Genomic DNA, 26833 nt, shown 5'->3' with positions numbered 1-26833 from the left:
TTTTACGTCTGAAACTTCCACGAATCTGTTCTCTTTTTTTTTTTTTTTGTTTGTTTGTTTAAACAACTCACCAGTACAAATGTTTTAAATGGGGGGGAAAATGTTTAATAAGAAACAACGGTCCCCTGTCATTCAGAGAAACCTTGTCCACTTACCCGTCTAGTCTGCGTTCATAGCGACCCTCTCTGCTGTGCAGGGACGGGGGGGGCCCATAGACCGGACCCCCCGCACCCCTTGCGAACCCTGAAACGTCCCGCCCGCGATTGCCTAAGGACAGGCTATCGTCCAGTCCACGTGCAGCGCTGGGGATCGTGCCCGGCTCGTTGTAATCGGTCCGCAGGTCTCTGTCCCCCATCTTGTTGATGGAGTTGTGAGCCTTCTGCGCGCTCTTAATGTCCACGAAATCCACAAAGGCTGCCACGCCGCCCTCGGAGCCTCGCTTCGGCAGGATCTTGACGCTCTCCACCCTCCCATACCTAGGTGGAGAGAAGGGGAGCGGAGGAATGGGTTATGATGGGGGAGGGGGGGTGAAGAATGGGGGAGAGGTAAAAAAAAAGAACATGGGCGATGAATTAATGTTAAGTTGTGGCCTAAATGAAGTCAAAACAAAGGTTCATGCTTCGGCCATGATAATCTAGGACTAACTCCCTGGAACTCATGGGCAAAAGTTATTTTGTCCAGTAGTGACAGAAGAGAAATCATCAACAGAGATAAGGAAAATGGTGGACAATGGAAGCATGGCGACCTTGAGAAATCACAGACAGCCTAGAGTTAACTCAAAAGCTTCCACCACACAAAGCAACAAATCCTTAACAGCGGCATCCATCAAGCAAAATTAAGCATAATAAAGACAATGTTGCATTTTCAGATGCAGCAGGTCCAGGCCAAACCCAATGTCCATTCACACGGCAGAAAGCAGACAGCAGGCACTCCCACGTTTCACCCCCAATCCCACCCTACCCCAGAATGAACGGACATTGGGATACAGCAAATGTCACCCTACCAAGCAGCAGAAAGAAGGATTCAAAGGAAAGATAACTCCCACCCCAACAGAAACTAAGAAAACACACTGGCCAGGAAGGTCAGCAAAGGAAGCTTACACTACAACCAGGTGAAATACCCAAGTCCCAAAAATAAACTCCTCAGATACTGGCCTCTCCTTTTATGACACATACGTATCCACAAATGACCAGTGTTACTAATGGATGTTTTTAATAGCAAAACACCAGAGATGAAGCCTGATCCACAGAGGCACATCACAGAAAGTTAGTTTCCTCCTATACCTTAAATCAAGTGCATTGAGGAAGATTCTAAGTCATCTGCTGTCTAAAGTGTAAACTAAATCCTACAGCCATTGACCCTCCACTGTCCACTGAAGAGGGCTCCTTTGGCGTAACAAAACTGAAGTAAAAGATATAGACTAACCTTAAAGAAACAAACAATACAACCTCACAATTAATTTTTTCTGGACGGGTGGGATTTAAACTACATTATTGGCGTAACTGCATTAACTATGCCAATACTGACAAAGTAATTCTAGAGTCACGTGATTATGTCGGGGCGGGGTGTTGTAGATGCATTTGCCATAAAGGGCAAACCCTTCCCCTATTATTCTTCTACCCATTAGAGCTCAACACCAATCCAAAACCACGAAATGGAACCATGGAACCGCGAGACAAAACTTCCATCTATGGGGGCTGTGAGAAGAAGCAGTTAAGTAATCAAAACTTTTTTGGAACTTTTACTGTACTGCTGACTAACACAACGAAACATGCGAGGCATTATCTTACTGCTTTTTATTTCCAAAATATCTCGCCCCCTAAATTACATATCGTGGCAATGAAATTTTATCTGAAACTGCGGGTGGGGGGGGGTGGACAAAATGCCATGGCATTCTCATTCATGGCATTAACATTTTAAGAACTTTAAATACAATATTCATAATACAGCACGGTAAATATCAAAAGTAATCAGAGACGAGTTTTCAAAACTCATTCACTCCACAATGAGCCGGAGAGAGACCGGCAGTGTCTCACGGGAGAAAATGGGAGGTTTACAATACAGAAACATCTTTCACGTGGTTAAAAGCCCAGCTTTGCCTTCCCATACGGCTTCCGCGACGCCATTTTACAAACCAATTCCCATGCCCCCCCCCCCTCCCTCCTTTTCCAGACACTTCAGTTCTCTGACAGACCCCAAACCTTCCTGATGGAAAAAGACAGTTCTTTTTCTCGTATCCATCGCAAACTGCAAGAGATGTGCATTGCACGGTTAACGCTTTTACACATGTAAACGATATAGAGACTCTTCATTTGCGCGTACATTTCTGTATCTGCCGACCACGCTAATTTTAAATATATGTAGCGCATAATTTTGCCATGAAAAACTAAGGGCTTCCGGGGCCAGGACGTCTAATGCAAGCGTCTCTCGGCGTCTATCTGAGAAAAGTCTAAACCCTCAGCGCTTTTGGTGCGCCGAATCAAGGTGGTGGATTTTATATAAAATTTCAGACTATCCTTACCGACATGTCAAATTAATAATGTAACAAGGCCAAACCAAAGACTCCGAAGAAAAGGTGTGTCAGCGAGTATCAGCAAAAGGTGCGCCTCTCTTACATTAGGTAAAATATTTACGATGCCACAGATGTGTCCGTCCTGAAACCAAACTCTTACTGACTTCAGACGGATCACATCATTCGATACATTTCCTTAAACTCTGCATAGAATTATATTTGTTTGGAAATTTGATTCTCCAAAAATGAGGTACAAAGACAAATACTGAATTACACCCTTTGTTTTTAGCGCGATTATATATTCATGCGCACTGGTGTCATGACTGACATCTTCCTTTGCGTCCAGTCGGCGATGTCCAGCTCACCCCCCCTTGCCCAAGTGGTCGGTCAGATCAGTGTAGTCGATCTGCATCGTGCGTGTTAGTCCCTTAAACTGCATTAAAAATGAAAGGAAACTTTGCCCGATCCGGGACCAGACCCATCACCGTAACCACGCAGTTTTCGACCTAGAAGTAGCGACAGGAGAGTCTATACGACTTTGCGCCTTCAAACCGAACGCATGTCAATATTTCCCAGTCCCATGCCGACCAGACACGATTCGAGCCCCTAGATCCGGGCAATAAATTAAGATGTTTTATGCTCGAGAGAAATAAACTGACTTGTCCTAATGCCTTCCCGGCAGTGATTGATTTAATTGTCTTTGTGGTGACCGTGCCTTCAAAAGCCGGCTAAATTGTCATTTTTTGTTGAATATGTCTCACCTCCCCAGTCTTTTCAGCAGCAGTATTAAACTATAAATAGGGAAGCCGCTTAGCTGCAATCGCGCCACTGGGATACTGAGCAAGCGCACGTTTAAAAACAGTGCGGAAAACAACGATGCACTGTTACTGTATCACCATTTTGTCGCTTCATCCAGGTTCAGTCAAGCCCCGTTCACATGCACCCGGTTGCCTTTTTAAACACACACACATAATTCCGGACGTCGACGACTAGCAGTCAAGCAGACACGTCGATATTTCGAGTCCACAAAGATCATTAAGTAGCAGGAAAAAAATAACCTTTCTCCGAACAAAACCGTAGGGAGAATCCCATTTTCTGACCGCTCTCCTTTACTAACTAGGAGTAATTTCCCACGGCGCATTTAACTGGTCTGAATGTTACTGCGCCGAGAGACTGATTGCATTTCGAGATTCGTAACCAGAACAACCCCCGTGTTTCTCTCCCCCTCCTCCTCGCCTTAAAAAAAGAAAAAATACTCACCGTTTAAAATGTTCGACGATTTTTTCTTCTCGCACATTTTCGGGTAAATTCCCCACCCATAGATGTCTGGTTTCCCGGACCATAATGTGTGTCCGTGTCCCCCGTTCATACAGAAATGCTTTTTGCAACGTTTATCTCTTCTCTCACACGCTTCTTCTTTATTCGCTGCAGGCAGGTCGCAAGTCCGCGCCGCGAGCTCTAAGCTGTGGAGATATTCGGCGCACAGGGTGACGACTCGGTCCAACACGACTCAGCGGTTAGCTCTCGCGCTGCGTGAACGTGATCCTCCACCGCGCCTCGAGGAACGCGCGCGCTCGAGCTCACGCGCACGCGCCCAACACACTATTCTCTCTCTCCCCCCGTAGCGGTTCCCCTGACACACGCGCGCGAGCCCGCATGCAACCTGAGCCCGCCAACCTCTACCACTTTCTCTGACTCCGGCTCGCGCATTCTGAGAATTAGACCGCGCATGCGTCGTAAACAAGCGCTGTCGTGCCCTCCCCCACCCGAATCAGCACTCCGTTGTGCGCAGGCGTAAAAAATGTCTCTGTATGAGAATGAAGAGCATGGGGGAAGGGAGGTTCTGTAATGATGTACTGTTGCGCAATACGGATGTGTTTGCAAATTTTAAAACGCCTTGTCTTCACCGAAGATTGTATAACTGTTTATTGTAATTCAGTTTGTATGCAGAGCGTTTGATACCACAACTATCAATATTATTCTTAAATTAAGGATCATACATAAATAGAAGGGAAAAACTACAGTACTATTATAAAATGACTAAACTATATATACAAGACAAATGTTTTATATTTCGAATTTCAATAATAAAAAATATGCATCGTCAACATATTTATTCACAGTATACATATATAGTTAATATATAGTTTTTCTTCACTCGTAAAGCTGTCCTTTATCAAAATAGATATTCAGCTGTCATGCCCTCTATTTTAAATAAACTACTGTAAATTAGTTAATATTTAGTATGTCCTCTTGTTATATAAGCTACTTTATTTGCACAAATGTAAATGTAAGAAACTCTACATAGTATATGTAAGACGTTGCATCAGGTTTTGCGAAACGTCTGGAAGCTGCTGGGGTCTGTGATGAGCGCGGCAGGCCGGCGACGCGCGGGTGTGGCGTCCGAAGGGCGGGGGAGCCGTTTCACACCCGCCGAATAAAGCGGCCGTCTGCTGGCGCTGTCTGCGGACGAGGCGTTTTCGGCTCTTGCGGGTCTGATATTTGTGGGGGAGAGACGCAGTCCGAGAATCGTCGTTTGTTCTTCGAGAAAATAAATACGTGGCTGTAATAGTACAACAAGCTTATTCGAGAAAACGCGCACAATGCTGGGAGTAATCGAATTTCAGGAATAAACGTGTGGGTTGATTTTATTCTGCAGAACTGTTGCATGGGTGGATATGAACGCTGGCCTTACATTTCAAATTACGAATTCCTGCTCGGGTACAAGTACTGAATTCATTCAGTGAAAGGATGATGTGCACTGGATTCTGTTTGTGTAACACCGCCATCTTTCACCCTTTTTCTTTTGTCTTGGAATTATGCTTGGAATTATTAACACGATAAAATAGCAGTGGATTAAAGATGAACCACGAACGAAAATTTCATCGCCCGTGTTTTGCTTACGAACTCCAAATTAAATCGTAACCACGATGTTTTTATATTACGGAAGTTAAATTGTAACAATCCTGCATACTACTGAACTTTTTTTAACGATATGTATGTAAGGTATCACCGATTTCTTTCTGGAAACATGTTTATCAATCTTTCGGTATACAATTATACATTTTGGCCAATTCGTATATGATATACATTTTGGGGATAATAACAATGAAAGGAGGTGAGTGCGTGGTTGCAAACAATACTCTTGGTGGCGACTAGCAAATATTTGCGATGTCGCGCATCGGACGCCATTTCATGGGACTTAAAGCTGCATCTCCGATCGGCCATTTTAAGTAAAGCTGCGGCTTACTGGCGTTATGCAGCTACTCAACTGCGCAACCCTTTGTGTATCAACAGCTGTAGATACAATGTAACAAATACAATTAAATCAAACACGCGTCACATGTAGCGTATGCTTTTCACCTGAACAAATTTAATTGTAATTTCCCTTCAGGAGAAGTATAGCCGTATAAACTATTTTAGTAACTCTATTACTATTTTTTTCCCTTTTTGTCATATCGCATAAGTGTGAGATAATCAGGGGATGGCAGTAACTTATTGCACACAATGGCATACACCTCGCATTGCAGCTCCTGTTTGACAAATAATGCCGACGTTTGGTAATGACTGTAAAAGTAAAATGTCTCCACAAATAATGAGTGGAGTCGTGGATTTATGCTGCCCTCTCCACATCCAGGGAATGCGTGAATAGCCTGCTTCTTTTATTCCCGACCACAGCAGTATGCCTGCCCATCCGGACTTAACTGGTTTTTCGGTATCGTACAGCACCTGGGAATATCTAACCACCCTTAAAAACATCGTTATGTGTTACGGTGCTGTTGCGCAACAAGGCCGTGTTTTTGTTACGTATAGCTATTCGGAGCAGGGATGTTAAATAAGAAGGTACACAATACACATCGAACTAATAATACCAGTTACACCAGTTCAGCAATTTTTTTATGTAAAATACAACAGGTCTAATGAGAATGGGAGTACCCAGTCTAATTTGGGCGGCGTTAGTAATGTACTATCCTTAATATGCGAATCATCTAAATATAGCTGTTAGGTAATAAAATTCGATGCTTTTTGATTTAATTAAGTCCAGGGAATGGGCTAGATCCTTTAAATATTTTTTATCCGACTGACATTTCTGCATTTCTTGTATGGATATTGCTTACTGCTGTTTTTCTAAGTTATGTAACGATATTATCCCAGTTAACAAACAACATGTACAAACATTGTTAGCTATTATCCCAGAAATTACTTTATTCTAAAGATGTCTGACTTTTTTCGTAGATCTTAATGTGATGATTACATTGTAAGGTTAAATTGGTGGGAACTGTTTTATGTGGTGTTTTAAAGAATTATGAAAGAGATGGACACCGCGCTTACAGTTTCACAGACTTTGGACACTGTATGTCTCTTCGGCCTATAAACGATGCAGATTTGAGTTTGGAGGTCCGGCAACCACATTTTTATCCTGCCATTTGTCAACAATATGTTCAGTACAGCAGAACATACTTAGTGTGGAACGACCATCCTACCGCTGGGTGGGTATATGTAAGAAATCCACCCAAATACTACGCCTTTGTTTTATCCATAGACCCAAATAATCTTCATCTTAGTTATTTTTGATCGTTTGTCTGATTACCTAAATTTCCTAGTCTGTGACTGCATTTGCTACTGTATTATCAAAAAATAGGCCGCTCTGTGTTGTAGACCACTTATACTTGCATTTAAACTGACCCATTACTTCTGACAGCTTGGTAGGCCCACGGTTTAATTTAAAAAATGATTGGATTTTGATGAGCATGTTTAGTTTATGTGTTTATGTCTGACTCTTACGGATGATGACATATTTTTTATATGTGAGCTAATTAAAGCGACTGTGATGAAAAAGCAAACTAGGCTTAGTCTACTAAGTAAAAGTTAAAGAATTTACTCGAAAATTTCAATGCCCGGTCATCTACATTAATTCGATTACGCTAAAACTGATATTATTGTAGTACTGTAATTTAATCAGTTTTAATCACAAGGAAACGTAGATGGGGACATAGCGAACCTACGAGAAGCCGCCTTTAATTAGGTCACTGACCTGCTAACGAAAGCTTTACGTATAGCTGACCGCCCTCTGGTGGCAGAACCATATGACGCTACGGGAAATTTCGGGGATGCCTTTTAATACAATAAGGTGAGTATTTGCGTATCTCTGCAAACATGAATCGGGATCACGAATTTTAGCAGCAGTTACAGGCACTTGGTACGTTTGTATGATGTATCTCCTGCATCTCATTTTCAAAACGTTTATGCTTATTTTTAGTTTTATTCTCATTCCTTGTAAACTCAACGTGGAGCGTATCGTACAATACTCTTATCACACATTGTTCTGGTTTCTACACTCTGAATGTGGTACTGAAATGGTCTTAGGTCATTTAATCACCGGCAGTTCAAACCTGTCTCTGCGTGTTCCCGGTTTTGTTTCTGATGTAAGTGACACATGATTATTAATCAATAACTATCGTCTGTATATACTGAGCCGGCAGCCGCGTGCCTGAAAGGGCGCCAGCATGACATCACGCCTCTTCGGTCGTGGGATCTCCCCCTGCCGTTTGCTGTGTGTGCGCGTGTGTCTGCAGTCTGCGTGTTTCCTGACTTGTTGTGTATTCAAACACATATGGTGAGATCAAGGGCATAACTTTGGATTGAACATGGGAGGGGTTGAGGTCCCCACCCATTCATCGTGACAATATGATTATTTGAGGGGGGGTGTTACATTCCCCCATAATTTACACCCATGGGTTAGATTAATTGGTGTCTTTGAATTGCCTGTACTGCATGAGTGTATTTGAGCCTTAGGTCCCACCAGGGGTGAACTTACAACAAAAAGCAGCTCAGGAATTTCTGCTAACTGGGGGGGGGGGGATCCCCTCGGTATATTTTTCCTATTACCGGGGGGGTTGTTATATTTTAGAACACTGACCTGGAAACAAGTCAAGATGGACTGAAAGGTTGAACACTACTGTAATATAGGCTGTATAGTGCTGACCATAATGTGGTTCACCCACTCACCCACAAACAAGTAAGAGACATGTCCCATTTAACTAATGGCATGACTGGTCTAGTCTACAGCCAGTGTTATTGCTCGAATTTCCATTGGGTTGTTTTTGAGTAGAGTTTTCCAACCCAGTCCTTGGGGACCCCAAGACAGTCCCCATTTTTGCTCCCTCCCCAGCCCCAGCCAATCAAGAACACCGAATGCCTGGTACAGGGAGCAAAAATGGGGACTGTCTGGGTGTCGAGGACTGCTATGCCATCCGGGCTGTTCCTCTGCCTTGTGCTGCATGGGATCATGGGGTAGGCGTCAGGTCTCCCAACGCTGACAAAGAAGGTCGATTTTCTGGAGAGAAAATAAGTAGTGGCTTCAGGGTCGAAAGATGAAACACTGTCTGAAGCAATAAGGATAATGTGTGACAAAAATGAGTTCTGAGCAAGGTGAAATGGGAAAAGAGACAGTGAGGGGAATCAAGTGGGGGGGTGGGGGGACTTTAATGCATGGGGTTACCTGGGTAGAACCCCAGGGGCCTCTGCTAATAACGGGCCTCAACTAACTTCGCTTTACACATAGAATTACCGTACGTTATGATATGCCCCAAGGCCTATTCTGCACCAATATGGGGCGTGATTTCATCTGATTCTGTGGCCTATGAATTTAAATTCTGGCCTATGACCTACGTGGATAAGTTTCAGAAACAGATATGTGTGAATATTTCTCCTGAATTCTCCTAGTATAGTGACATATTAATTCAACTTAAAGACAGGTTCTCATCAAAATGAAAGTTAATTAAATCTTCATTCAATGGTAAAAAAATATGGTAGTACTCACTTACATTGTATTCGATTACTTTAATCATGTTGTATTAATCAAGCACAGCAACGTTACTAGAATACCGAGAGTGGTGTCTGACTGCTACAGATATGGCTCGCTCAGTCACTGCTGTATGTGACATCACCACCTCTAAATGATGATATGGAGGTTATTCCTATGTAACATATGTGCTCACTGCATCCAGGGGACACTGGGTTCATCAAATCCCCCTCACACCCGTCATGTGACCTCGAATGCCATCTGGTACTCTGAAGCTAAGCACAGCGAGGCCTAAAACTGCTTTTATCCTCAGACTCTTCAGCCATTGAACAGTCTGGCCCTTCCTGTCTCAAGCATGGGCCTGTTAATTTCAACAAATTTCCAAAAAGGTTTTTGCATCATTATGTTTTTGGTTTTTTTAAACTTGGTATCTGAATTACCTTCCAGAATTACATTTTTTTTTGCAACTTCCCATAGTGGTAGTTTCAGGAGAGTCAGTAATGCAACAGAAACTGTGGGTTTGGATCTCTGCGCCTTTTTCCAGGAGACGGTAAACGGGTGTGACCTGGCCTGTGACCCTGACCGATGTTCTGCCTGGACGTCATGTTGCAAGAGAAAGGAAAAATTCTCCGAAAAGCCCCCAAACCACTTTCCACACTTCGGGCTACATTTTAGACTCTTTTCATGAAATAAGCAAATTCAGATAAACAGAACAGAGAGTGAGAATAGAGCCGTTTCAGTGATTTTTTTTTTTTTGGAACTTCAGAGCCTCCTATGCATGCCTTTGACAGTGATACTTTTCCATTTGAAAGCTGGTGACTGGTAACTTTCTTCCCAGTTAAGTAAATAAAATTAACCCTTCCCCAAAATCAAAAATGGTGATGCAGAGGCCATTTGACCCAGGACTCATAACTCTGAATCTGAATTTGTTCATGTATTACACATTCTGCTCCATTCCAAATTTCCAGTCTTTTTCTGGCAATCTGGGTGTTAAGTGTATCTCTTTGTCTTATAATGTCATGTTTATATTACATTTATATGTCTCCACATTTATATTCTATGTATTATTTCTCATTTGCACAATGACCAACAAGAATTTCAGCTCAGTGCATGAATCCATTCATCATATTTCTGAAGTTGACTATAAATGATATTTTGACTTTAGGGACACAGAGAAAGAGTGAAAAATCACCCCCAGGACCAGTAACATAAAAGTGGTGCCGAAGTCATAGCAGGATTTCCAAGACTTCAGGGGAGAGGAACTTCAAAATAATTTGGAAAGCAAAGTCAATCAAATCACAAACATTCAAAATATGACTTTATTCATCCATTACTTAACATGTTATAGAATGGTGACACAGTTTAACCACATAATGAGTGAGTGAGACAAAGGAAGGATTTTAATAGAAATCTTTGGCACATTTCAGAGTCAGGTGCATTTAAGGAAGAGTTGCATATAAGACCAATTATCAATTATAAATGAAATATTACACTTGTCAAGTAGAAATGAAAAACGACTGAAATACACAGAGTGTAGTAAAATACTTTTGGTCTTTAGCAGACTGAATCATCTTTTGAAAAAGTCAAACATTCCCACATCTGACATACACACACGGACATCCCTCAAACTCCAGTTCACCCCCACCAAAAGCCGCATTTTGGTCGTACTCCTCCTCCACTCAGCCTTGACCCTCTTCAGCGCCATCCAGTGGAGTGGAGGAGATCTGCCCCTAACCCTGGCTTTCCTGCACCAGGGTCAGGTGACAAGGCTTGCAGAGCATCTTTCCATCCAGAGGGTAGCAGCCTTGGTCATTCGGCTCCGGAGAGAGTAACACTTGGCAGGTCTGAGTGCAGAATGAGACGGGAGCTTGAAGAAAAGCGTGGCACATGTGACCAGCATGTGTAGTTGTGTGTGTGTGTGTGTATTATAAAACACAGACCAAACGTTGCTGCTTAACTTACTGTACTGTGAGACCTGATTCCCATATTCGAGTTTGATGTCGAGTGGGGGAGCAAAAATCCTGCATCCTGTTTACCTTACTTGCTAACGCACGTATCTGATGTACAATGTATTACTTTGTCTACATATAACAAATCACTTATGCAAAGGTGCAACGTGCCAATGCTGATCTTGCTAATTTATTGCAGTTTCATCTCAGGCGAATCAGCCCCCCTTCCCCAAGCTCCACCCTCGCCGATTGCCATCCTTCTGCTGCCAGTTTCCCATTTTGCTTCTGTGTTCATTCCCAGCCCCGATCTTGCCGAATTCCCAAATCCCTCGTAACGCTCCGGCTCCATCCTCTGCCCCTTGTGCCGCACAGACCCGTTTTCTGCCATGACCTTAGAGTCTGTTTTACTGTTGTCCTCCTGGTAGCATTATTCCCAAGAAAGGAAGTGATCTCATCCCTCCACCAACATAAGCCCCTCCCCCCACGAGTGGCACCCCCTTCCTGTCCTTTACCTCGCATCGGTAGCAGTCCTCATGAAAGGTGTGGCCCAAACACTCCACAGTGTAGCTGTCCCGTCCATCATCTGCAGGCACAATGAGCTGCTGGCAGGCACTGCAACACGGCGCATATTTCCTGCCATCGCCATGACAATGTGGAGAAACGGTGACTCGTCTTCACAACGGCCAATAGCAAAGGCCCATCTTGGGGCTACAGCAAATCGTCAACAAGAGTCAAAGCAGGGCGCTTACCTGTAGTAGTCAGCGAGGCAGTAGACTTCCCCGACCTCGCCCTGGGCAAACCTCTCTTCTCCGAGCGGCCGGCTGCACGTGCTGCATACGAAGCAGGGGGGGTGGTATGCCCGTCCCAGGGCCCGCATCACCTGCTCCTTGATGGTCTCCCCGCACGCCCAACACTGCTCCAGGCTGGCCTACGGCGCCGCAGGGACGTTAGCATGTGCTGCTAACAAACTGTTGTGCCAGGCAAACCTCATTCAAATGCTAACAGTATCATTATTCTAAAGCTTTTGCATCACTGCTCCTCTGCAGGCAGTTTTGTTGTGGGTGTGAATCCTTTTTGAATGAATTCATGAATATTTCATTCATTTATATAGCATTTTCCAAGACACCCAAAGCGCTTTACAGAACCAATGGGGAGCCACTCCAGCCACCCCCACTGTGCAGCCCCCACCTGGATGGTGTGACAGCAGCCATCCTGCACCAGTACGCCCACCACACAGTAGCTAAGGTGGTGAAGGGGCAGGAGAGAATTCACCAGTTAGATATAGGGGATGATTAGGGGGCCGGATTTGATAGGGCCACAGTGGACAGTGTTAGCCAGGACCTCGGGGTACCGCCCCCCCCTTACACTTTCCACAGATGCCCAGGGATCTTTTATGACCTCAGGGAGTCAGGAACTCGGTTTTACGTCTCACATGAAGGGCGGCACCATTTTTACAGCACAGAGCAGCCAGTGAAATCCCATGAAAAGAGGGAGAAGATGCAAACTCCACACACACAGAGCTAAAGGCAGAATTCAGAGCAGCATCGCTGAGAGTATCAGACTCTGCCCGCAGAGTCACTGCCCGCAGAGTCACTGCCCGCAGAGTCACTCAATTACAGTGTATTTTCATTGTTTACAAATTTAAATAAATGAATATTATAGATGGTGCAACACATACAATGAACAGCCAATCCAGAGAAATAAGCTTAAATGTAAACAGTTCATATACTGTCCGCTCAGGCCCATAATTTGGTAACATTTTCCTTGATGGTGCACAAATACTTAGTAATAACTCAGTTACTACTAACATATAAATCATGAACAAATCATGAACAAATATTTTCCCTACTTGAGATAAAAGATACGTCATGATACATTAATGATGAACAAACATGGGATGAGTATTTAACGTGTTATTCATGAGTAGGCCCTTCGGTAGTTCACAAAGGTTTACAGAATTAGATATAGTAACAAATAAAGTAACTGCTTGAGATAAAACATGCAGCACAATTCATTAAAGATGAATTACCATGAAATCAGTATGTAACTAAGACTTTGTGGTTAATTGATACATAAGTAGCAGCATAATACTATATTATTTGTGCCCCATCAAGTAAAGAGTTACACATAATTTAAATTGCTGCTTGTTGAAGCCCCCATTCAGACCCCGCCTGGCACTTGCCTGGTAACAGGCTTCACACAGTGGAATCCCTGCCTTGTTGTAGTAAAGCTGTCCAGCCAGGGGCAGGAAACACTGCCTGCACTGGAAGCAGCCTGCGTGGTATGTCCTGTTCAGGGCCTGAATGGCGGCCTCGCTGAGGGCCACTGGTTTCCGGCAAAATCCACACACGTCTGAAAACAAACAAAAAAATCAAATGCAAACTAAAGTAAAAAAAATGACTTGATCACCACATATGGGCCAAAACCTTCCTGAATCTGGGAGATTTGTTTTTCAGGGTTTTGGACGCCTCCGCTGACCTTTGCCCTCCGCATCATCCTTGAGGTCCTCGTTTCTTGGAGTCTGGTTGTTCTGGCTTTGACCAGCAGGTGGCGCCGTCTCCCCATACTGAGGTCCAGGCACAGGCTTCATCTGCAGAGACAAGGGGGCAGCGCTGATGCCAGTCTGCTGCTTGCTTTGCATCGTCAATCCATCGAAAAACAAAATCATAAGGAAAGCTGAAGTTCACAAAGAAGGTAAACAATCGCAGCACATTAGGAAATGTGTGCAGTACTCTGATTTACATATTAAAAACACCTTAAATCAGTCAATGATAAATACATCACAGTGGGTAAATTGGCAGAACATCTCTCTGCCACAAACACATATGCATCTTACTTGGGGTGAAGACAGGGGGGCTTCAGACTGACTGACAGGAAGGGGAGGGGGTGGCAATGGGTCGATGGGCGGTGGGGGAGGCAGGGGGGGCTCAGCGTCCGCATACGGCTCTGCGCCCAGGAAAGGCAGTGGAGGCGGAGGTGGGGGGGGAATGTCTGTGGGGGGGACAGATGAGAGAGTGAGCTCCGGTACCAAGATGCCACATCAGGACCATGCGCCATCCGTCATGCCACATATCAGACATAGACCACATATCAGACATAGACCACACATCAGACATAGACCACACATCAGACATTGACAGGCACAAAGCTCACAGACGACCTCAAGATGCTACGGGATGAAACATTTCCACAATGCAGAAGCCATCTACAAACCTACTGCTGTATTCCTGTTCATTTAACTCTTAAGAGTGTTTACGTAACCTGACAGGAGTGTACTAGTAGGCTAGTATGCTATTCTTCACATTGTAAAACTTTGCTTTCGGAGACAGAGGTTGCCTGTCGCCCTGGGTCTGGGGTGTGTACTGTCTGTATGGTTGCGTTTATGTGTAAGAGACCATCGACTGACTAGCATACAGGCTTGAGGCTTGTCTGCATTAAAATGAGATGCAGCAGAAACCAAAAAAAATAAATAAAAATGATGTACTGGTTTCATTACCTTCCACTGGTCTCTCTCTGTCCAGTGCAGCCTTCTGCCCATGTGCCGTGGAGGGCAGACCGCTGCCCAAGGATGGGGGCAGAACCCCCTGGTGCATTGAGTGGAAAGGCTGTTTCGGCGTGGTGAGGGTGGGGCTGGATGGTGGTGGAGGTGGGACTTGTGAGGGGGCAAAGATGGGCTTGGATTGTGTTGGAGGTGGTGCTTTTGGTGTGGGGGTGCGGCCATGTGATGTAGGGGGTGTGACTTGTGATGTGGCAGGGGCATGGCTATGTGATATGGGGGATGTGGCTTGTGATGCAGAGGGGGTGTGGCTGTGTGAGACAGGAAGCGTGGCCTGCGATGTAGTAGGGGCGTGGCTATACGGCACAGCAGTTTGGGCTTTGGGGGCTGTGGGAGGGCCAAGTCTGGGGGCGCCAAGCGAGGATTTCCCAGAGCCGGTCACGGTGACAGCAGAGCCGCGCGAGTCACTCAGCGTGGCATGCGGAGTGACGGTGGCACGGTGCGGAGATGCCAGAGTGATGAAGACAGATGATACCATCCTCTTCTGGGGGGCCGCTGATGCCATGACAGCTGAGGCTACACAAAACGAACAGCAAATAAAGTACTAAGAAAAAATACGGCGGCAATAATAAAACCTACTTGTTATGTACATCCTGTAACCATTAGCCAAATACCCCTTATACCTGTAACTATGAGTCTCCAAACCTCCTCAATCTGGACAGTAGACTGTCAGAAAAAAAGCACCAATTTGTACCTTTGAGGGGACAATTACTTGTCACTGGGGCTGAACCCTCAAGGGTCTGCCAGTTATACTCTAGCTGTAGACCAGGGATCTACAATTCCAGTCCTGGAGAGCTACTGTCCAGTAGGTTTTCTATCTACCTGGTGTCTGATGGGCCACACCTGTTCTTAGGTAAATACCAGGAAGCCAGGTAGGATGGAAATCCTACTGGACAGTAGCTCCCCAGGATCGGAGCTGGAGACCCCTGCTGTAGGAAAATCTACCTTTTAAGGTACAGAAATGGACTATGAGGGACATTAATGTCGCTTGTACCTTGGGGAACAAAACCGTATCAGGGCTGTATCCATTTTTTTTTTTACAGTGTAGGAATATGGTTACTGACATTTTATCTAACAAGAGCTATTTTTTCGCAACAATACATAAAGTTAACACTATGCGATTATGCTTAGTAGATTGAATTATGTAATTTTACGCGGGTTAATAATTAAATGGATACGTCAGCTCAGACGCACAGATGGAGGCCCTGACTGCTTTGGATACGGCGTATTAGCAACGGTTCGTAACTACAGATAAAGCAGGAACATTTACACAAACCACAGACATGTTCGGGTCAGCGGGGCCAGCAAACGGGCAAACTTCACACTGCGAAAATGCATTAACTAGGGAGCAGGGTACTCACTGTCCCATTCGCGAATAACAGCCACCCCCCAACTTACTATCCCAAGTCGCAGAAATGCTAAGCTCTTGGGGAAGACAATAAAAAAAGAAAAATAGTCCGATTTAAAAAAATGTGTTTATACTGCTCGTTAAAGTTTCTGTGCACAACACAATTGAAGTGACGCTGTCAGCACTCACGTTAATGGTGATACATGGTTAATACGTGTGTGTTATGTCCGTCCGAGCTTCCTGTTTGCCTGTGATCGTACATCCCTTTGATTTGAAAAAGTGGACCATAACTGATTCTTTTGCGTTTAGTTTTTCTAGTCCTGGTCATTTGCAAGCCCGCACCAGGAGGCCGGGGTCACGGTCCCCCAACCCGGTGCCATGCCGCCTCCCCCTGGGTCTCCCCACCGGCTCCCGTCAGGTCAGACCTCTCAGGGGGCCCCCCACCTCCCCCAAGCCCCCACTCGCCAGTGAGGCAGCGGGGATTGTCGGCAAAGTCACTGCTTAATTAGGGTGTGCTGGAGGTCCAGGAGGCTGGTACTGAGCCAGGGTCGCCCCTGATCCAATAAACACCTCATAGACCCCAACTCAGCCCAGTCCAGGGCGCGGAAGTCTACCAATAATAAAGATACTAATATTATCACCATCGGAAACGTGAGCAACTGTGAGCCCGTGCAAAAATACACGCAGGGCTCACGCTTTCAGTACAATTAATATCCTTAGAGATAAAAAAAAAAAAAGTCATTAAAACATGACAGCAAAGAAGTTCCATATAGAAACCCTTTACCCACACGCGTGCCTTACATGCACAAACGCGCAGAGCCCGCCTGGCTGTCACCGCTAAACAACTTAAACCGGATTTATGGTTTATTCATTTCAAACGTCATTTTCTCTTGCCTTTGCTACAGACAGCCGCACTAATAACCCAGCATTGGTAGGAATCAAAATCGTCGCCGCAGGACAGACGATCGCCGGCGGTCCGCAAACATTAGGGCGCATAAAAGAGGATCGACGCTGTAATCCGCCCGGCTATTGTTTTAAATGGCGTAAGGCTAAAGCGCACGTTTCGCCATGTCTCCCCCCCACCGGCTCCGCGCCCCCTTACCGGAGCAAGACACCCTCGGTGCGCGTTTCCTCTCCGCTTCTGCCCGCTCCGCGGTACCGATACGGGGCTCCGCCGCAGCAGCACCGCACACGGTACAGAGCCACACCTTTCTCTTCAGCTCCTCATTTCACCGCTTCCCTACCCCCTCCTCCCTCTCCTCCTCCTCCTCCTCCCCCCATCTCAGCCCCCCCCCCCAGCCGCTGACACTTTACCAACCGTAAAAGGTGAACAGTTAATCACTGACTAAACGCCACGAAACGCAGGCAATATACGCACAACCCCCCCTCCTCAGAAAAATCCAGCAGGATATGACTGTAGGCTACCTGCCTAACCCCAATCGTCTCTTTCACTCCCTCTCGTTCTTCCAATCCCTCCTTCGTCCCCAGACCGTACTTTTCTTATACACGCTATATTAATTTCCTTTCTGCAACACCTACCGCTTCGTTAAGCCGATTAACTACGTTTCCGTACTGGCTCCCAGAAGCTGACATCCGCCTTCTCTTCGTTGAATAAATCAGGAATGTAAGTCTATTTCGAGGTTGGGGATACATGGGGGGGATACACGAGCTTTGAAGACGGTCCATCTTTAATTCATAGATAAAGGGGTTAAAAATAAAGGGAGAAAATCAAGAATAAAGAAGACACGTAGAGATGGAATTTACCAAAAGTGCAGCAATGTTACTCGGCCTCTCCAGCCCCCCTGCTTTTTAACATTATAAGCAATCATTTTGGCGAGAAACATGCTACAACACAGTGCCCAGATATTGAAAGAGAGGGAGAAAAATAAGGGGTAACGACGTGACAAAGGAAATACAGAAGAAGCAATTATGAAGAAGAACGAAGGGAGAGAGACGGGCGCCTGTTGGGGGGGGGGCGCAAATGCAGGAAAAGGGGGGGCGACACGGGAATGTGCCTGCAGGGGCTGCGCGCTGTGGGGCTTGCGGGAAGGAGCATGCCCGAGCATGACATCATCCCCCCTGAGCACGCAGTCCCCTCCTCCTGGCTTGTCAGTCAGATAACCCGGCGGGGGGGGGTGGGGGGTTTGCCCCTGCCTACAGCCGAGGCTCCTGCCCCCTGCCGTCATGGTGTCCACCCTTAACCCCCCAACCTAAAAGCACCATTTCCTCTAACTCGCTGTAACAAAGTGTAGCGTTACACACACATTACACACACACACACATTTATTATGTCAGGGAATTACGATGATGGGGTGCAGATGTGGCATAATTCATCATGTAGCAGCTTCAGCAAAGAGACTTCTGGTGTAAGGCTAACAAAAAAAGACCTCCAGAATGTACTGGAATTTATCACATTCATGCATGACGGCTCAATTTGTGTGTGTGTGTGTGTGTGTGTGAGAGAGAGAGTTTGTGTGCTTGTGCAGGTAAGTGTATAGGACTGTCTGCACAGGTTAGTAAAACTGTATATGTGCACATGTATGCGAGAGCTTTTGACACCCGGTACTTATGGCTGAAGCAGGGCGGTCAGGCATGCATGTAAAAATGCAGGTATGTGTGTGGGAATGTATGCCCTGGTATTTAATGCTGGCAGATTTGTTGGTATGTGTGTCTGAGGCTGACATATGTCCCAGTTCAGAGATTTCCCAGTGTGATTCCCTCATGACCGCTACATTAGGGTTAGGGTTCGGCGCACACACACACACACGCAAGCACACACACACACAAACACGCATACACATACACCCCCCCCTCCATGTTCTCTTTCTCCAACTTGACCACGCCTTTACTAGCCCATTTCTCCAGAACTTTCCGCTGAAAATGAGTAGTTTCTGGCCATCCGCATTTTCTTGATGCTTTTATTATCTGTACAAAACAGCTCACTGAGGAACAACCAGTAGAGCAGGAAGCGATCAGGTCACTGGTGTCACCGATGGGCCCCGTTTCCTCAGCGACACACGATCGATCGATGACAGTAACTGGAGACTGAAAACGACGACTCGATGGGCTGCACTTTCACTGGAATGAGTAACGTGTGACCTTGCCAAGGCTGGACACCGACTGCGGTCTCAGTAATCAGAGTGACTTTTTCAGTAAAGACCTGAGGCATCAAGGAAAACAGTATAGTCCACAGCTCTTGGAGACTGGGAATGACAAATTCTGCCATCGCGGCTTGGTCTGGGAATCCAGAGTGATGGTGAGATTTCAGGTTTAAATCCCGACAGAAATCACACCTGTAACTCTGGCGTCAGTGAGGTATGACACCAGCCTATGGGTGGTGACTCAATCTTTGGAAGCCAAAGTTCAGAAACACACCCTGTCACTAAGAAACACACCTTAGTTTTACCTGCCCTGCCCCCCCCGTCTAGCTCCCCTGCTCGTCCACCCCCTCCCATCCTGCCCAACATTTCTGTGAGTCATGTATTTATCTCTGTGAGGGTGTTTCTGCACAAAATGAACTCAGTGTACAACGGTGGTCTCTCTGTTTTTCACCACCACAAGGGACCTCTGCGCGACATCTAAAAGTCCTTGTCTTTAGAGGGGACCAAGTCAGATTCTGGCTGCATCTGTGAGTGGGAGTTTGTGCTCTGATTCAGCTGCAGGCAGCTGGAAGCCTCTTCGGCCATCTCCTGCAGGGTAAGAGAACACACCGCAGTGTTGGATATGTTAACTACATCACAGGGGAGACGGCAGCATCTGAAAAACACTCAAACATTTTCAGGTGCACAAGCTTGAGCGTGAATGAAGCTGTACTGTAACATTAAAACATTTTCCAGGGGTTAATTAAAATTCTCAGCACTAATGGGTACAATCAACCCCCATTCTGGTATATGCCTTTCAGAAAAACGTCTAGGATTATCCTAACACTGGGAGTGTTCATTTAACTCTTAAGAGTGTTTAGGTAACCTGACAGGAGCGTACTAGACACTCAGTTTCTGTATATATAAACAGAGGGCATGGAGCTAAGGGCTGGGACGTTGTTACGTCACACTCTGGCCAGCTAACCTGGGAAACCGCATCCTGCAGGTCCCGCGAGGGGATTAGGCAGCACGCCTCCCCCAGGAAGCAAATGAACATGTGCAGCACGTCTGTCCACCAGCCCACCATCAGCATCAGCAGCAGCAGACCCCCCAGGCGCACCATCACTGTCTGATGCACAACCTCTCCACCAGGGCGGCGATGTTGCTCCTCTGGGGAGGGGGGGTATTTGTGTATAAATAAATAAAGATATGCCTCTCGATATCAGGAGTACCATTCTGCCCCCACACTTACCTTGTGTGTGGACAACCAGCAACATGTAGCAGATCGTAAGCGGCGTCCAAAACCTCAGCGCTTCTGCTGCTGACAGGAAGTGGTGGTTGATGATTGATATGGCGGCGACAGCAGCCACGCAGAAGGTCACCATGAGGCTGTGGGTCAGGAGGGGCAGCAGGGCACGACTAGAGGCCACGAGGCTGAGGCAGACTCCGCAGTAACGCTGGGAGCTGTGTAGGGGGTACAGCGCCATCACGTGGTGCCACAGGTGGCTGCTCTGCCTCGCTAGAATCCAGCTCAGCCCTGCCGCCAGGAGCAAGCTTAGCAAGCGCTGGGGCGCCCCCTCCTGGAGGAAGTGGAGACTGCAGCTCAGAGCACAGCCCAGGGAGAACTGGCAGCTGACCATAAACTGGAGGGCGGCACTGGGAGGGGACTTCTGGGGAGAGAGGTTTAAAGAAAATGCAGTGCAAAGTCATGAAAGGCAAGAGGGCAGTATGGACGGCTGAAGGGGTGGGGGTGGGGGGGGGGGGGGGGGGGGGGGTCACTGGTCATGTGACTTCTCACCGATCCAACGGTGACCCAGGCCGCCACCGCTCGCAGAGAGAACTCCAGGACCACCAGGGAGGCGACGCGTGGTCCCACGACGGTCAGGATGCTGATCAGGCAGCAGAGGTGTAACGTCCTTCCCAGCCCAGGCCTGGGCCCAGCCAGCAGCCTAGGTGGCTCTTTCTGGCTACTTCCATCATCCTTCCTACAAGGCAGGAGAGACACCGAGGTCCCCAGGTTACGAGCGCCCAACTTACGAACAATTCGTATTTACGAACAGACTGCCATAAAGCCTATTATATAAAAAATTTGGGTTATATACAATGGTTCGTAATAATGAACTCGAGCACTTCAGCGTTTCGTCAGCTCGAGGTTCAGTAAAGTACTGGGTGTAGCTACTTTTATTAGTACTGTCGCATTATTATGTTTTGTATTTTCTTAAAGCCAGACGGATCTGGGGACCGCCTGCACTCATTGGGCCATTACTGGCCAAGCAGTGAAAGCGATATTAATTGGGGAAGATGGTGGCACAGGAGGTAGTGCTATCGTTCGGCAACTGGAAGGTTGCAGGTTCGAGCCCTGGTTCCTCCTGACCCCATCAAAGTGTCCTTGAGCAAGACACTGAACCCCAAATTGCTCCCGGTGTGCAGGTTGGCACCTTGCATGGCAGCCTCTGCCACCGGTGTGTGAATGTGAGTGTGGATGGGTGAATGTGAGGCATGTACTGTAAAGCGCTTTGAGTACTCGTAGGAGTAGAAAAGCGCTATATAAATGCAGTCCATTTACCATTTAATCCAGATCAGTGTTTCCCAACCCGGTCCTCGGGGAACCCCAGCCGCTCCACATTTTGCTCCCTCCCAGCTCCACCCAGGACCGGTTTGAGGAACACCGCTCCAGAGAGCGGAGCGCAGGCAGCATGTCTTTGACGCTCACCTCACAGCCTTGATGAAGAAGTGAACCCTCAGCAGATTGCACAGCACCAAGATCCCAGAGGTGCTCACTACCCCTGGACGACAGGCGACAATGTGTGCGAGACGTTACAGACAACAGAAGGAAAACAAGTCGTGAAGGGCAACAGTTTTCCTGATGATATATATATATGATTTATCGCTCCTTACCCCTAAATTTTAGGATTTCTTGTTAATTGTCAAGCACCTTGCTGGGTTGTAACCACTGCAGAAGGTGACTGTGAGTTTAAGACTTACCGTTTTTTTGTCATTTGTTTACTATTTTTACTTAATTACTATTATGGATTTTTTTTCTTTTGTTACACTGATAGTGCTTAAACTGTAATTAAACAAAAGAAACTGCAAATCACCAAAAGCTTCGGACTGGCAGTGTATACAACTAACTTAATATTGCAGCTACAAAAGGAGCTGAATAGAAATAGTAAACAGTAATAATAATAATAATAATAATAATAATAGTAGTAGTAATCAATAAATGACCTCACCTTGTAGCAGACTTTCAAAGAGATTCACTTCGAAATTCATGATGTCCGATATGGAAGGAAGCCAGAACAGCACTGAACCTTTAAGGGCCAGATCACTGCTGTTATCCAGAACCCTTCACAACAGCTTTTTTCCAACCAATTAGTGTCCGGTTTCAATTCAAAACTACATGTGAATATATTCCCATGAACAATTTCAATAAATGACGTAATTGTGCCGTTCAATTCATAATGCCTCAAAAGATTACTTGTATATAATAAATTGTTCCTTGTCCATTCCCTGCCTTCTGTCCTCTGGAAATTGAGGTTTATTTGAAGTTTTGCTGGAAGGCGTTTCAAAGGTCAATTGTGTGACTCACGTCAATACATCTATCTGTGACACGGGATCAAGATATTTTGGCTGGACACAGAGGTTCTCTTTGGAGATAAGGCAGAAGGGAAGATATCTATGTATAGAATAAAAATTTGGTTAATACTTATTTACGTTATTCATCAAGAATTAGGCTAACTAGTGTCTCCATATTGCTCGTAGCATTTGATAATGAGTGTGTAAGCCTCGCTAGCCGCAGCTGAAAGCAGAACAGACAGCTACCTAGATGTCCCAGATGACATGGCTGAGAAATGATCACCAGGTTTCTTGGTAGGGGGGGGGCTGTCACTACAGGATCATAGTCTAGCATGGATGTGAGCCGCACATGTGCCAGCATTGAAAGCCAAATACAAAAATAAAAATAAAAAATGTATGGCAAGTTTCTGTGAGGGGCTTTGCCAGTGTCAATACAAACAATTAAAGGTAATGTCACCCAGGCTGTACCCCAGCCCTGTGAGGGGCTTTGCCAGTGTCAATACAAACAAACAATTAAAGGTAATGTCACCCAGGCTGTACCCCAGCCCTGTGAGGGGCTTTGCCAGTGTCAATACAAACAAACAATTAAAGGTAATGTCACCCAGGCTGTACCCCAGCCCTGTGAGGGGCTTTGCCAGTGTCAATACAAACAAACAAAGGTAATGTCACCCAGGCTGTACCCCAGCTCCACACCCTATGCTACCTAGACCTTCAACCACAAATTTTAATGCATCAAAATGTATGTATTATTCTCCTGTTTTGAATAGACGAGTTGTTTTTGATAATTATACAATTTTAAAATTCCGTTAAATACATTTATTATGCATAAATAATTGCTTGGTAATGAAAACGAATGCTAAATATTTCAGCGTTGACATTCATATTATGATCTTATGAAAGGGCTATTTAGCATTCGTGTCACACCCATCCTGCTCGCTCTCCATTGGCTCTCTGTGACACATCAAGTTTTTACAGGCCCATCAATCGAAAAACACCCATCTCCATCAAGAGGCTCCTTAACACCCACATCCCATCTTGCCCCCATCGGTCAGTAAGTCCTCCACCATGAGAGGAGTGTCTCTCCAAATGGCGCTCATGTTCATTTCCCCAATGGTGAAATAAGCTGCCAAACTATATCCGGTCCTGCAACTCCATCTCCAACCTCAAGACCCATCTGTTCCATGAATTTCTCTTCTAGCCTGATGCCCATGTTCCTTGAATGCTCTTAATGTTGCACTGCTGGTCGTTGAACAGTCGTCTTAGGTTCTTGCTTTGTTGGAAGATGCAAGCAGTATTGAAGCAGGAGCTACAACGCTCGTACCTGGGCTTTCATCGGAAGCTCAGCCTAGCTGTGCTTATGCCTAGGCGAGTCCTCAACATCGTGCATGCTTGTAACGTGCCATTTGTCTTACTTGTACAAAACTATATTTAAAATGTATTCAAGTTCAATACTTATTTATCTACAGTAGTGTAGTAAATTTTGCATGATCAAACAACTGAAATCCTATACAACTGAAATTAGGGAAAGACAGGGTTAACACAAAAGAACCCGGCGATCATTAAATAGACACAATATGGATGAAGCGTCATCTTGTCTGGACAGATAAATGTTCGAAAGGTAAACATAGTGCTTTCAGACTCAGGTTGACAGGAATTCCCAGAATTCTCCTCATGGTGATTGTGATGGATTCCTTTCTGGTCTTGCACCAAACACAGTTGTGATCCTGGAAGCATTTATAAATAGGCCACAGAAACACTCTGCTGGCAAAGTAAATAATGTTCCTGACCACATCTGTCACGGACATATGAAAGAGTTTACGCAGCGATTTCTATTCAGAAACAGCTCATTCCAATGGGATAGGCCGTTTCTTTAGTCTAATTGCAATTTTGGTCACATGGCTCTGTATATCATTCCAACTGTGTAGTCATCGTCCTTGCACACACTGCCAATAATCCAAAGGAAAAGTTGAAATGACTGCAGTAAAGGTAAAAGCAGGAACCATTTTAGCATAAATGTTATTAAATATTAACCATCAAGTACAGGCTCACAGTAACCTTGTATGGATAGATGGATGGAATTACTAATTGACCAATGGAGCTTAAAATTGACAAACTGACTAGCCAGCTTAAAAAATGTTATCAGGGAAAATTATGCAATGAGCGTGTGATAGACTTTTACAGGTTTGTAAGCTTATGTCTCGCCCAGATTAAACAGGTATTCTAACAAGAACAGTCAGGTTACATTTTGGCACAACAAGGACAGACGTCATGAACTTCACCCTCCAGATGTAGAGACAACACATTGGTCGGGGTACATGATATTGCCGATGCAGTTCACCAATATTATTGCTAAAAAAATATTATCACACGACAGAATGAAATAGCAGTAACTACTGTACTTTAAAAATACTGTGTGTGGAAGAGGGCATACCACTAAGGGGTCTCCAGTCATTTTTTCTACAATGTACTGTAGCCGCACAGCTTTAGAGAAACACAACCCCTTTAACAGTTCGCTTTAGTCAAAACAAAATCGAATTGTTCAAGGAGACAAAGTCTTCAGCCGTGGTAGTGGGAACTAGCTGAACTCCGGCACAAAAGGCCTGCGACAAATGAACCGTAGAAAACAATGTGTGCATTTTCGACTGGTCACCAATGACAAGATCGTGGGAATGCACTGTGAAAAGATTAACTTCTGCATAAATTATTTACAATGAAAGACGAACTGTGGACTTCCTTCTCAAGAATCCCATCTTTAATTTCAGTTGTTTGCAAAGAAGAATCTCTTCAAAAGTCCAAATTTTACAGAGATTTTCAGTAGGGCAAAGAAAGATCCTAGACCGTGCATGTTCACAGAAACATTATTCAAAGCGCTGCAACCAAGTCTAAAGACAATAGCTACGTTTCTTTCACACCATGTGATGCCAAAAGAAATGAATACTGGTGCATGAAGTAAATTTAAGATACTTTATGGCGCGGAATGGTGACAGAGGCAAACAACTATATCTGAAATACTTGAGGTAAACCCCATCTCCATCAGCAAAAACCCTGAAGTGAGCTAGCAGGAGGAATCCGATTGCATTTTCAGGAGAGTGGAGGCTTCTATGACGTAATCCTGGTTGGATACGCCGTTATACTTACAGAGAAGCTCGGATTTCTGCTTTTGTGGCGTCACGCTGAAAAGGTTTTGTTGCGTTTTCCCTCCTCAGACGTTTGCTTGCAAATTGACATTTTTTTTCCCCCCAGTTATTTTTAAACGAAACAAAACGCAATGACGTGTTAGGAAGTGAATAGCGGATTTGGCACAATTGTAAATGACACGTAGGGTATTATATTCCTAATGTTTGGCGTTTAGCCGAAAGAAGAACCCGCGCGCTGATTAGTCGGTAACGGAACATTATACTGACATCATGAATTTGGGTACAACTTCAATACCAATCTAACCAGGCAAGAATAAGAGCATGGAAAAGCCGTGACTGGTTTATATTTATATTTATATTTTCTTTTAAAACTTCAAAAATTGAATGGGGCCAAATATGAAAAAGGAACCTTGAGTTCGAATCGCATGATGCCGTTTTACGCCGTTAACCCGAATAATGTATTTTTTTTTCCTTTTAAATCGCCTACATATTAAGCTACTTTCATCAAAAGGGTTACCGTAGTACAAATACAATATAGCTAGCGATGTATTTGATTAAAATTGGTGTTGCTCATGCAGTCGCTTACCGAACATTTCTGGTATTCCAGCAAGTCAGACCTGCTCCTGACATATAGATTTTGCTGTTGAACTGAAGGCGCCTCGGTGACCAACACAGGAAAGTAAAGCTTGCTTTTCAGACGTAATTTTCACCTTTTTATCTGTTGAATACGGCTCACCTGTTTAATTAAGGGGGGCGACCTCTGACCGCTGCGGCTGTGACTCTATACCGTCCTGTGGAGGACAGCTATGGTTTTTATCTAGATAAATAACAAAACCTAAAAACCTTTATATATTTCTGACAATATTAATT

General features: G+C 45.2%; 3 protein-coding genes across 6 annotated transcripts in view; all 3 read right to left on the bottom strand.

Moving 5' to 3' along the window:
- Positions 1 to 4210, bottom strand: part of LOC111853338 (msx2-interacting protein-like) — a 33076-nt gene extending 28866 nt beyond the window's left edge. For both annotated transcript variants that reach the window (XM_023830114.2, XM_023830123.2), the window contains exons 1-2: positions 3773 to 4210; positions 156 to 476 (exon numbers count right to left, since the gene is read on the bottom strand). In XM_023830114.2, coding sequence (XP_023685882.2) covers positions 156 to 476; positions 3773 to 3855 — 404 coding nt within the window. In that variant the 5' untranslated portion in view covers positions 3856 to 4210. The remainder of the gene's footprint in view (positions 1 to 155; positions 477 to 3772) is intronic.
- Positions 4211 to 10618: 6408 nt separating this feature from the next.
- On the bottom strand, positions 10619 to 17790 carry fblim1 (filamin binding LIM protein 1). Of its 2 annotated transcripts, none has more exons than XM_072715059.1 (8): positions 17710 to 17790; positions 14763 to 15338; positions 14103 to 14257; positions 13745 to 13856; positions 13449 to 13618; positions 12016 to 12194; positions 11779 to 11899; positions 10619 to 11161 (listed from the first exon to the last, which is right to left on the bottom strand). In XM_072715059.1, the coding sequence occupies exons 2-8, from the start codon at positions 15325 to 15327 to the stop codon at positions 11048 to 11050; spliced, it is 1416 nt and encodes a 471-aa protein (XP_072571160.1). In that variant the 5' UTR covers positions 15328 to 15338; positions 17710 to 17790; the 3' UTR covers positions 10619 to 11047. The 2 variants fall into 2 exon arrangements, with proteins under 2 accessions (XP_072571160.1, XP_023686638.2); XM_023830870.2 differs by lacking the exon at positions 17710 to 17790 and adding an exon at positions 17273 to 17447.
- A 1282-nt stretch (positions 17791 to 19072) lies between these two features.
- Positions 19073 to 26813, bottom strand: LOC111853434 (transmembrane protein 82-like). 2 transcript variants are annotated; one of them, XM_023830285.2, is made up of 7 exons: positions 26550 to 26813; positions 22484 to 22561; positions 21964 to 22036; positions 21049 to 21235; positions 20503 to 20920; positions 20236 to 20420; positions 19073 to 19859 (listed from the first exon to the last, which is right to left on the bottom strand). In XM_023830285.2, exons 1-7 carry the CDS (start codon positions 26554 to 26556, stop codon positions 19749 to 19751), a joined length of 1059 nt encoding a protein of 352 aa, XP_023686053.2. In that variant the 5' UTR covers positions 26557 to 26813; the 3' UTR covers positions 19073 to 19748. The 2 variants fall into 2 exon arrangements, with proteins under 2 accessions (XP_023686053.2, XP_023686064.2); XM_023830296.2 differs by having other exon boundaries at positions 20503 to 20917.
- Positions 26814 to 26833: the final 20 nt, after the last annotated feature.

Source organism: Paramormyrops kingsleyae, chromosome 8 (assembly GCF_048594095.1).
Source record: "Paramormyrops kingsleyae isolate MSU_618 chromosome 8, PKINGS_0.4, whole genome shotgun sequence".
Lineage (NCBI taxonomy): Eukaryota > Metazoa > Chordata > Actinopteri > Osteoglossiformes > Mormyridae > Paramormyrops > Paramormyrops kingsleyae.
The sequence above is the reverse complement of the archived record's forward strand: the minus strand, read 5'-3'. Positions and strand labels throughout refer to the sequence as shown.